The following is a 12,866-nucleotide window of genomic DNA, read 5'->3' as shown; positions in this document are numbered from 1 at the left end:
TTTATTATCTCTCTTGCAAGAATGTCATGACTCCGAGTGCGCACATCGGCTACTCCGCTGAGCACAAGTTGCGCCTTTTGAACTTGTGTGTGCTGAATCTGACACTATACCCACATCGTTAGGGCAGTAACGTGAAAAATTGGGCGAGATGGTGTTTGCATGTTGAACTAAAGCGCAAACGACACAGAATACACAGAAGGTTTTAAGGAAAGTATGGCGCACACCGCAGTTACTGTTTTGTTGAAATCTCGGCACATAAACGACTTCCGAACTATCGACCTCTGTCTCGTCGTTTGCGCTGTGGTTCAACATGCGTCAGGGCAGTAGCCGGGCACCAAAGAGAGAGAGAGAGAGAGAGAGAAGACAACTTTATTCAAGCGCGGTCACAGCGCTAACCTGCATCCTGGCAGAGGAGAAGCGTTATCCTGATGCGTGTGTTTTGACACGTGCACATGTCGGCTTGTCCGTGGAAAGGGTGCACGCCGAGGATATATAGCTGTGACGTGGGGACGCTTCCATATGAATTGCCGCCAGTCTGCCTTCCGGAGTTACGCACGTCGAAAGGTCAAGAACGCAGGCGCAAAAAGAGATGCACATACGGTGTAGCAGTAAAGAAATCTGATAACGCTTGGCTTTCGCCTTCAATGCATGCAAGAAGACGAGTTTCCGACAAATTTTCAATCCTCATGTCTCTGATGAGCGCGATATTCATTGCCTCCAGATCAACCTGATAAAATTTGTGCTTACCTCCTGACGCTTTGTCACATTTTGAAAATTGATTGAGACACAGAAAGTTTTCAGGAAAGTATGGCGCACACCGCAGTAACTGTTTTGCTCAAATCTGGGGACATAAACGACTTTCGAACTATCGACCTATTTCTATAATAACTGTGCCATCTAAAGGATTACAAAAAATAATTTGTAACCGCGCAACGCCCGTGTGTTAGAAACACTGTAATATATCACCATATTAATTTGGTTTTCGACGAAGTATGTCCACCGAGCTAGCTTTGCTAGCTCGATGAAAGTTACACTGGGCATTTTTCTCTATTCGTCGACAGCGGTTGACATGATAAAGCATAAAATTATTTCAAACAAGCCACAATGTCAACCAATTATGGTTACATGATGATATTATGCCAGTTATGCCAACTATGGTTTTCAGGGCGTTGCACTCGAATGTTTAGGTTACGTTAAGTTTGGTGAGATTTTGCATAACTTTATTGATATCTGCAAAAAGACGGTTATTAAGCGCCGCGACGTGGACCTGGCGTCGACCTAGCGTTTGCTGTTACGTTGCACAGCTCTGAAGCATCCCGTTGCCAGGTCCCCTGGCCTTCGTTTTTCAAACGCACCCCAGGCCTGTTGGACGGCCCAGAGTTGAACACTCTTAGTGCGCACTGCGTCTTGAAGTTTCCTCAACTTCGCCTCTTCTGGACACCGGACACTGTCCCAGAAGATGTGTCACTGGTCTTCCAGACCCACTTTACACACTTCGCTCACGCGACCCTAATAAAGTCTTGGATGTAACATGTGCAGCGTTGCCCATGCGAGGACAAATCCGGTTTGGAGCTGCCGTAGCAACACGGCCGCCTCTCGCCTCAGTCCTTGGTGGAGGAGTGACATTACCCGTCCAGCCAGGCGGTAGGCCTTGGTGATCTTGCTGTAGCTTGCTAGGTGGTCTTTGCTTTGGAACCACCACGGACGGTCGGTCTCCAGTGGGCGGAAGGTAAGTGCACGCGCTTAGAAGTGAGCCGTCTCGTTGTGCTTGGACGTAGTTGCGCAGTCGCCCACGTGCGCCGGGAACCACTTGATGCGGACTTCTCTGTCTTGAAGCTTCGTCTTGCCGATGACGGCGGCCGGCGCACACTGGATCCCTGGTGAAGTTGCTTCCGGCGGTTCTTGAGTCGTTGAGCACGGAGCGACACTCGGCCTGGGAGATCGCCAGAGCGATGGCGAGATCCTCGGCGTCCGTGCGCCCGTGCACCGCATGTTCGCTACCGCGGTCGTAATACCTTTGGTAGCCTTTGGAACATCTTGATGGTAGCGCACTTACACACGGACGCTAAGAAAGGGGACGACAAACCAGAGCACTGACTTGCTACTGATTTTTTATTAGAACTGACACACATTTAAATACTAAATTTAAAACCTCAAACCCACGTGACTACACATCATATACACGTCACAATCCCTCGTGTTATTTCCAAACGTGACGGCGACGAACTGAACGTGACGAACGAAAGCAGTGAATGCAAGTTTTATCTTTACGATAGAGACCGATTTAAAAATTCAATTGCCTTTCATGTAGGTGAATCGAATGCACACTAATGCAACACAGTTGCTCTTTTCTTGTAATATATGCCTCGATTGTCTCGCGTGTCAACTTGTCCCTGTGCACATATAATATGAGTGTCTCCACATCTCATCACACTTGCACTTTGAACAATGCTCAGCCACGTGCGAGTAGGTGTTTCTTCATAAAGAACGCTAATGTTCAAACAACCTAACATTGATACACCTACTTGTCTGTCCTATTACACATCACCATATGGAAATGGTATAAGGTAGACAAAACACTTTTTGCACGGTTCAAAAGGAGACGCGTGCTTTATCTTCCAACCATTTCCGGCGCCACACTAAAAGCCTTTGAATTATCTATACACAGAACCAGAAATTTCGCTCCGTCTGTTAGTGCTGAAAAGACAACCCTCACACCAAAACGACCCGCGAGATTCTTGAAAGCGTGGATCAATCTGCGAACATATGGAAGTACCGCGGAAAATTTCCTCTCCGCAAGTGCTCTATCGTCCCGCATTGCGCATGTGCCAACCTTTACCAGCTTAATTAGCTTCTGTACCGCAAGACCAATAACGTAACTTGGAAAACAGGCATCTTTTAGTTAACCTCAGTAGCTGATTAGAAAAACTAGTGCCAACCGTTTCAAAATAGGACTTGAAGAGTGCCGACCAGTGGAAGAGCGCGAAGAGACAGAACGAAGTAAGTGGCCTGTCGTTCCATATATTCATGGGGTTTCCCACAAACTCAAGAAGGTTGCTGCTCGAGTGGGTGTCAATGTTGTGTTCAGCGCCCGTAACAAATTAAGCGGTCTGTGCAGCAGAGTAAATGCTGAAAAAACTTCCACGAGGCTTTGCTCTAAGAGGCACGGACAGCGATTCATGGAGTGCTCATCGGGGGTAGTGTACGACATACCGCTGCATTAAGCAAATCTGTTGGGCAAGTTGGTGCATTATGATTCAAAAAATAGAGCGCGACTTGGACAACGACGGCAAAGAAGGACGACGGCACAAGCGCTCACTTGTAATTAACATTTAGTGAGGCATCGTCTCATATTTATACACGAATCATCAGGAGCATGCGCGCGCGCACTTCGGTACACTACATATGGAACGCATCAACCAGATAACATGATCAAATTGACGTTTTCAAAAACTCAAACTCGCTGGCACGCAAAAACACAGAAGTATGGCTAAACGCACTTGTCCGCTTTCTGCTTAATATAAAACGCTTCCAATAGCTCCCTCGCCACTGCATTATAACTCCTGCCGAGAATTCTAATCTGCTCAAAGAAAGGTCTGCATTTTTCCAAAGGACTGACAGGCCTGCAATCTTGGCAATGCGCGGGTAAATGCGCGCGCGTATCATTGTTAAGAGAAGAACTATGCTCTCGTGCCCGGTCATTCACACATCTGCCCGTCTGACCGACGTAGGCCTCCCCGCATGAAAGCGGTATCTCGTAGACTACCCCGACGTCACAGGGCACGAAGCGCTTGGCATGCTTCTTTTCGCACTTCTTCGGTTTGGGCTTGCCGGAAATTTGCGCACACAGGCGGCCAAGTCAAGGTAAATATAACTGGTAGCGAAGCTTCCATAGAAGCCCATACGTTCAGAAAATGGCGGCTCTTAAGCTACTCATGGGGCATAGCGCCATCTCTGTGAGGAGGGAACACTTCCGGCGGAACAAAAAATAAACAGGATGTGACGCAAGATCCGGTCAGAAGGTGACGTCATTCTGGTGGCATTAGCGGGAGAATTTGACTTCAAAATAGCCTTAGCAGGCTTCTGATCGCTGAGGGCTCATGCCATTGCCATCTAACGCAAGTTGGCGAGCCCTTGGCGTGTGTGCTTCAAGTCAACGCCAGCTTATACTCGTGACTAGAGAAATGTACTTTAGTATACTGTCGTATGATTCGCCTCGGTGTTTATAAAAACATCTTGCATCTTATCTGAACCTTTATTCTGTATTCATGCCTTCCACTGCTGTATAAAAGCAATCAGTTGTTTATTTTGATTGAGGTGGGTGGCAAACGTACCCCCCCTCCCCCCCCCACCCTTCCCCCGACCGGAATTTTTTTCTGCCCTGAGATACAGAGCACAAAATGACACTTGACCACTCTCCCCGGCTTCCCTTTCATATAAAAAACGTGCCCACTCCTTAACCCGATACCAATTTCTACCAACGCCACTGCTGGGTTTAATTGCGTAGCACATACGCAGGTTGCGTGCGTGCCTTAAGTATAGATCAAGGTTATATAATGCTTGCTCAGTTTGTGTACTTCTGTTCTAAGAGAAGAAATAACGCATAGTCATGCTATATAATCAAGACATTTGAATTTTATTCCAGGATAAACATAAAACAAATTTACCACAGTGCACTACAAATACAATAAGTACAAAATGTTCGTCAGCACTACATGCATTATAATTTTCCTTATGCGCCGAAAAAATTAACTTTACCCGTAACACATACCATTATGAGCAATGAAAGCGCCAACAGCAGAACTACTTCGAAACAAGAGAAAAGAACTAGGCACTGCATCTCGACGCAGAAAACCGGGCCGCAGGAATGCCGATTCATGAAGTGCAGCGAGCACACCGCAGCTGTCCCGGCGGTCTTATCAAGTAGACATGGGTTTCTACAGAAGTTCACTCAGCATTCACGCCTGCAATTTCCTGGTTGCATTATTAGGCAAGTGTCGCAACAGATAAGTAAAAAGAGGAAAAATGGATCAATTCAAACGAAAGCGACGGCGGTATGTAAAAGCACATAGCAGGAAAGATCTGGCAGCAGCGCAGCATGGAGCAGCACAACACAGTACTGCGATGGAAATAATGCTTGCGCATACAAGTGCGGGAAGCAACGAGCAATGCAAGCGTTGTAATGCAATAGAGAAGACACTGAGATAAACAATTAAAGCGACTCGTTCATATTCGAGTTGTACTATGCCGAGAAGTCCTAGAGTAATTGACACCGCTTGCTCCGAGCCAGCCTGAGGTGAAATAAAGAGATAACTGTGACATAACAAAGCTTTAGACCCATTTTTTTCGAAGCACCACCATGCCCCCTCACACAACCCTCATGCACGTATTAACAGTACTATAGTTTCGAGTTACCTGTTAAAATGACAGGAAAATGGTGCAGTAAAACACCAGGCGTACGGGAGTTGCTGTTGCAACCTTGTACAGCACAACGTTTCCGTAGGTACAGAGGAAAGCGCTCCGCTCCAACCGTTGGCAGCATCGTCCCGTAGTTTACCGTGCCCGCCGGGCACGGTACTAAACGTGTCACCAACGATACAACGCACCTCGCAACTCCACGCACACCAAAAATTAAGTGCACACCAAATTAACAAGGAAAAACGAATGCAAATGCGCACCACCAAAACACGCGAGGGGCGTTTCCTAGCAGACGAACTTTACGAGCGCCTTTCCGAACACTACAAGGACTGCATCACAAAGCAATGACATGTGCCATTCTTCAGATGGCGCTACAAAAAAAAAAAAAAAAAAGAGAATGAACAGCATTTTCTTAGATTATTTACATACTGTGCCTAAATAAATGTTATTCAGAAATAAATATCGTTTGTAAAATATAAATGTTGTTTTATTGTTGAACAAAACTTGGTTTTTCGTTACTAGTGTTTGTTCCCTCCTCACCTAGTCGCGCTTCAATCGCCACTCCCATAAGCCCCCATGCTGATGTCGCTGGCAATAGGTTCTGAACCGCTTTTCACCCGAAGCTTCGCTGCCATTTATATTTACCTTGGCCAAGTTTTTGTGGAGCAGAAAACACCACTGGCACTTGGCACCGTTCTGCCACTTTCTTCAGGTTGTGCGTAAATCTATGTATACAGGGCAGACCTACAGGCTTCGCCTTAGGTTGTTCTGGCCGCTTCGCACCTACCTGGCCTTTGGCTTTCCGGAGCAAGGCTTTGGCAGCACCCACCAAGACATAGCTCGGGTAATCGACCGACAGAAGTCTCTTCAGTTGAGAGTCAAAGCTGTCTTGAACAGCATGCGCACAGGACCTCTTCAGTGCAGATTCTAAGACCAGAGACGCTATGGCCCTTTTAACAGTCTTTGAATGAGATGGTGAAAATTGCAGAGGCTGTTTACGGGCACGCGGGCGATAGACCCAACAAACATGGTCGGATGAAAACTTAAAATTAATATCTGAAAACTGCAGGGTGTCATCACTTGGAACCTCGTGCGTAAATGCAAGACCCTTCCCATGGCGGCTATAATTCTCTAAAATCCCTTCTGCGGTTGCGATGTAGTTAGGTCAACATTGTTTTCTTAAAACCACTAAAAAATCGTCGACATATCTAAACACACGCGGAACAACATCCTTGTCAAAACTTAAAAGCAAGTCCCGGTCGACACTAGCAAGAAAAATATTGCCTAAGACTGGCGCAACGCATGACCCGATACAAATACCTTGTTTCTGAATATACGTGCGTCCTTCGAAAGAAACAAATGTTGCGTCCAGATGAAACTCCAACAAACGCATAAAGCAGTCCACCGACATACCACAAGAATTCTGGAACTTGACCACGCCGTTTACATCAATGCACGGCCTAACAGACGCAAACAGTTCAAGTCTGTTCTAGGAAGAGGACCCAAATTTAGTCAAGAGCCTAAGATCCCCGCTCACGAGCTACTGACCCTCAATAGGCAGATCCTCAATAGAAAAATGCGGTAAACGATTCTGGTAAACGATTCTGGACACGACGAAGGCCTGCACAAGACGGACCATGTCGTTTTCTTTTAGTCCATGGCTCCTGTTTGCTACCCTACGCAGCATCCGAACAATTTGAGCCGTGGTTTCTTGAAGCCTGCTGTGAAGCAGGGTGTTTTTGCAGTTTTCCTGGTACGTCATCCCTGATATCTTGATTGAGGGTTTCGGTTTGATGAGTATGCCGTCGAGCCAAATTTTGATGTCTGAAATGTCCCGGCGGCATTTTTGTACTATTATATGTTCCGACTTCTGCGGGGCACAAATTAAACCACATCGGCTGGCGTAGGTGCGGACGACGTCCGCTGCCGTTTGTAGGCTGTCTTGCCTAACGCCGGGAGAGCCTTTGGCAATCCAGATCGTTATATCGTCCGCATACAGGGCATGCTTAATGTTGGGGATTTTCTCTAATAATCGGGGAAGGCCTATCATGGCTATGTTGAAAAGTAGAGGCGATAGCACTGCCCCTTGTGGTGTACCACGACTGCCACACTTTATGGGGGACGACTGGATGTCGCAAATCTTAATGATCGCAGTCCTATCGGACAGAAAATTCTTGATGAAGGAGTACGTCTTTTCGTCGCAACCCAGGTTGCCAAGATTTGTGAGGATTGCTTCGTGCGTTACATTGTCGAACGCACCCTTCAAGTCTAAAGCCAGGATCGCTTTGGGTGTGGTGCGACTGGCTGCCTCAAATATGTCCTTCTTCTGCTGCAGTAGTTCGTCCTGAGCTGAGAGGTGCGGGCGGAACCCGAACATCGAGTTAGGCATTTGGTCCATCGCTTCACGAAACCTTTGTACACGGTTAAGAACGACGTGTTAGATAAGCTTTCCTTACCGTTATGATTCACTACACAGGTTCGTCGCAGGTTGGTAGGGGTGACCGGCTGGTGTGGCTTGGTAGCAAGGGCGATACCTGCCTGAATCTTTTGAAGTGCGGCGATGTCTGTTTCCCAGTTGTGGGTGAAGGGAGTGAGGGGAAATTTTCGTCTTTATCTTCTAGGTTGCGGATGAGTTTTCTACAGACGCATTCTATACCCGGGGTGGTATTGTAAATGAGGGCTTCCGGAAGTTCAGCCTAAGTGACCCCGGAGTTGAGTGGTACGTGTCGCGGTTCCGTGTAGTAGACGCGCGACTAAGTGGCGGAGGAGATCTCTGATCGAATGGAGGAACGCTGGGGGAGTTACGTCAGTGTTAATTATTCCGGGGACTGGTGATCGCCGATTAGCTTTCGGGGCTCGTGCGAGGTGCACCAGGAGCCGGATGCTGCTTACTAAAAGGTGTGGCAGTTTTGAGGGCGTAATTCGTTGTAGAATGGCTAAAAACACAGGAAGCGTGTGGAGCAAGAACTTTGGAGTTGATTCTGTCATGAAGCTATTTTCACAAATTTTACTGGTAGCTGCTGAGCAGATTGATTTCACCGTGTAGCGACTGTGTAAAGGAAAAGGGTTTGACCTTGTGCACCTACTTTTTCTGCAGGCTTCACCAGAAAGGTGACCCCATTAAGGACGTCTGGAAGGACACCAGGGCGATATGAAGCCGAGTAGTTATTGAACTCCACTTTGCCCTGGCTGGGCCATTTCGAAAGGGTGTCGGTTGCTTGGGCTTCAGATTCCCTTTTCCGCGTCCTTGGAAGATCTTCCTGCGAAAACACGAAGTGATTAGTAATCTTCCTGCGAGAACACACAGTGCCTAGCCATTGCCTCTTGTATTTTTTAACGTCAAACGCATCGCCCGCTTTAGAGTGGGAGCGACAAAGACGCCTCTTTTGGCCACATATCGTAAGGTAGTACCCCGAGCTTAACCGGGATCACCGGACCATAACTGAATTCGAGAGTGAGTGGTGTTTGGTTGCCAAGGCAAATAATGTTAAAGATCGACGAAGCATCGGTGCTCTTGTCAGGGATTAGAAACTCAGCTCTGCGGCGCAGCACGTTTTTCCAACGTTGCCGCTTCCTACCACGCATCGCGCCGAGATTAGCCGGTCCTGTGGCTAAAGCACTGGGAAGGCTAGCGATTGGGGGAGACTGGCAAATGTAGAAGGATGGAGCTTGGGTGGTCGCGCGGCGATGATGCATTTGGCACTGAAAAATACAGGAGGCGATGGCCTAGCCATCAGCCAGGAGTTCTTCACTGGAGCGAATGACAAAAAGCCTGGCAGGATATCTCTCTTCCAAGGTTACCTTCCAACAAGTGAGATTCCCGCACAACTTCAGAGGTATTGCACAGCACCAAAGGTGTCAGTGAGATTGGGCTATAATGGGCAGGCTGAATAAAGACTCTTCAAAAGCGCTGCACAAGTGGGAGTGCGTAATCAAAAAGGGCACCGGGCCTAGTGGGTCTCTGCTTTTGAAACGTTCATCTCGTAGATTTTGTTGGAAATAACGGGAAGCCATTCACCTCGTTATGTGCGTGACAACACTCCCTCCACCAAGGATCCCCTCCCAGGATAAGCATTGTGATGAGCTGTAGTAAAAGTCACTCATCATCATCATCATCATCATCTCCAGCCTATCTACGCACACCGCAGGGCAAATTTATCTTCCAATAATCACCAACTACGCTGGTCCTGCGCTAACTGCGACAAATTTATCCCTGCAAACTTCCTGATCTCAACTGCCCATCTAACTTTCTACCGCCCCCCGCTACGCTTGGGATCCACTCTGTCATCCTTAATGAGCAACGTTTATCTTGCCTTCTCATTCCACGCCATGCCCACGTGCAATCTTCTTAATTTCTACTAATATGTCCTTAACACGCGTTCGTTCACTGACCCACTCCGCTCTCTTCTTGTCCCTTAATGTTACACCTATCATCATCCGTTCCATTGCCCGCTGAGTCGTTCTCAATTTAAGGTGAACCCTCTTAGTCATCCTCCAAGTTTCTGCCCCGTAGGTGAGTACCGGTAAGATGCAGCTGTCATACACTTTCTTCTTCATGGACAATGGTAGGCTGCCATTCATTATCTGAGAATATCTGCCGTATGCACTCCACCCCATTCTGATCCTTCTAATTATCTCTGCCTCATGGTTGGGATCCGGGGTCACAACTTGGCCTAGGTATTCGCTTACCACTTCCACTGCCTCGCCACCTATCTCAAACCGCTGTGCTGTCCCGAGGTTATTCATCATTACTTTGGTTTTCTACATATTAATTTTCAGGCCCACGGTTCTACTCTGTTTTTCCAGGGCGGAAAGCATGCTTTGCAATTCGTCTCCCGAGTTACTTAGCAAGGCAACGTCATCAGCAAATCTGAGGTTACTGAGGTATTCTCCATTAACCCTTGCTCCAACCTGTTCCCAATCCAACGTTCTGAATACTTCTTGTATACATGCTGTGAATAACATTGCAGAGATTGTGTCTCTTTGTCTCCCGCCCTTCCTTATAGGTATTTTACTGCTCTCCCTATGGAGGATGATGGTAGCTGTGGACCTATTGTAGATATTCTAGTATTTTTACATAATGCTCATCTACTCCCTTGGTTTCCTAATGCCTGAATCACTGCTAGGGTTTAGACCGAGTCAAATGCTTTCGCATAATCTATGAAGGCTATATATAGGAGTTCAGTATACTCAGCGCACTTCTATATCACCTCATTGATTGTGTGAATATGGTCCATTGTTGAATAGCCTTTACGGAACTCTGCTTGTTCTTTAGGTTGACGGAAATCTAAGGTTGCAGAAATTTTGTTAGCGATTACCTTGGTAAGTACCTTGAACAACTGACAGTAAGCTGATCGGCCTGTAATTTTTCAAGTCCTTCATTTCACCTGTCTTATGTATTAGGATGACGTTGGCGTTCTTCCAAGATTCCGGTACACTTGTGGTCACTAGGCATTGCGTACACAGGTTTGCCAGTTTTTCAAGTACAATTTCTGCGCCATCCTTCAAGAGGTCTGCTGTTATCCGATCCTCACCAGGTGCTTTGCTCTCTTTAATTTCTCTCAAAGCCTTTCTTACTTCTGTCGTTACTGGTGGGATGTCTATCTCCTCTGAAGTATTTTCTCGTTCGGCATTATCCTGGATGTCCCGGCTGCTGTACAGATCCCTATAGAAGTCCTCGGCCACTGTGACTATTTTATCCCTATTTGTGATGACATTGCCTTGCTTGTCTTTAAGTGCATACATCTAATCTAATCTAATCTAATAGCAATGGGTAATGAAAGGAAGAGCCGTTGTTACTCTCACGTATACTGCGTTTTCAGGAAGCAAGAAAATACTCGCAAGCCTTCCGTTTCGTCGTTTTTTCTTGCGTAGTTTTAAATACAAGTGATGGCGATGTGCGACGGAACGAGCCGGTAGGTATGGTGCGAGGTGCTAGTTGGACCTCTGGTCTTTACAGGCATGATCAGCCCCCGAGTGCCCACGAAAACGCCGCGAAGTTTGTCATTTTCACAGAACAATTATTTTTTTCGACGCTTTCCCGGTTATTTCAGGGCCACGGCACAACAATGGGGCTCAGTATGGCAGTGAAACACGTGTGGTTATATTTTAATCACAACTGCCCTCTCAGCTAGAAGCTATGAATATTGTCACGGGAGGAAGCAGAAAAGAGCTATCGGCCCAACGTCCGGAGAAGAAGAAGACCCAGCTGCGCGGACTCCCTCATGGCAAAATACATCGCTCGCATCTTCCATGGTTCATTTACTGCGTCCTGCCGCCGCGTAACAATATTCAGGCAAACTGCCCTGTGTTCTAAGTGCATCTGAATGAGAGATCACCCACCTACAACTTATATTTTACAGGGCAAACGATCTCAGTGAAATTGGTAATGTAAGCTGAGCTAATGTGACTGCATTGCTTGCTACGCCAGATAAATGCGGTGACGATGATGCTGATGATGATAATGGTTATCATGTACTCATATCCAAGCAGTTATTTACATGGTGTGAATATGCTTCTTTGGTCATCCGCCCTTCTTGGTTGCTGCCTGTGGTGTGCACCGGGAAAGCTGCGGAAGCTTCTTTAGCGTAGAGGCAACAAGTGGAACACCTTGGTTGAAGCAAAACAAACCATGTGTACGTGTGGTACATCAGGGTGTTTTGTGTGGGTATCGAAATAAGCTATTGTGTTTGTCGCTATCCTTCAGATCTTAAAATAGAGCTCCAGCCATTTCTCTTTCGACCTATGTACGGAATACTAAGTACAAAACTTTTTCCACGTGTTTTTTCCGCGTGCACACGTGTACTGTATATGGTGTCAGGTTCTCAACAATAATAATGACAAGATAGAAACTTACCGAGTCTATGTTTATGTTCTGAATAAACCCAAATAAGTACACAAACAATAAACAGAGAAACTAAAGAAACTGGGGAACCGAAGAACAGAAGGCGAGCTGTGATAACGCGGTATAGAAAACTCTAAGATTTGAACAAACGGGAAGCAGTCAGAGTCCGGGAATGCATGACGAGGACACAGAAAGGGTCCAGTGCGGGAAAGGGGTTGCCCTACCTCACAACCCAGAGGCGCAGTCGTGGCGTTGCGAGGTTCCAAGGTCCAAGTAACGTGTCGTTGCCGGGGTGGTGGCGTAGCGAACGCAGCTCTCTTGAGGCGTCGCTGCCTCCTATCGACTTTGAGCATATGCCTCCTATCGACTTTGCATATGCCTCTTATCGACTTTGAGGTGTTTGAGCATACCCTCAAAAACACTCCATGGACACGGGATAGCTAATTGAATTGGGGAAACGCTTAGGCTAAAGAGGCGAAGAGCTTAGAGAGTGATTAGTGAAGGAGCAAAAACTCTGGCGCGAGGAAACAGTTCTCGAGCTCGAGGTGGCCAAAGAGCTAGCCGAGCTAAAAAAGGAGACTATCGCAATACACAACGAGCGTGA

The 12,866-nt window shown here is 47.0% G+C and overlaps 1 protein-coding gene across 1 annotated transcript in view; it reads right to left on the bottom strand.

Annotated features, from left to right (window-relative positions):
- Positions 1-12,866, bottom strand: part of LOC144176002 (ATP-binding cassette sub-family C member 2-like) — a 327,158-nt gene that overhangs the window by 56,332 nt on the left and 257,960 nt on the right. Inside the window, exon 22 of the mRNA XM_077705088.1 lies at positions 8,505-8,678. Coding sequence (XP_077561214.1) covers positions 8,505-8,678 — 174 coding nt within the window. The remainder of the gene's footprint in view (positions 1-8,504; positions 8,679-12,866) is intronic.

This window comes from Haemaphysalis longicornis, unplaced genomic scaffold, assembly GCF_048455015.1.
Source record: "Haemaphysalis longicornis isolate Haplotype H1 unplaced genomic scaffold, Haemaphysalis longicornis Haplotype H1 scaffold_3, whole genome shotgun sequence".
Lineage (NCBI taxonomy): Eukaryota > Metazoa > Arthropoda > Arachnida > Ixodida > Ixodidae > Haemaphysalis > Haemaphysalis longicornis.
The sequence above is the reverse complement of the archived record's forward strand: the minus strand, read 5'-3'. Positions and strand labels throughout refer to the sequence as shown.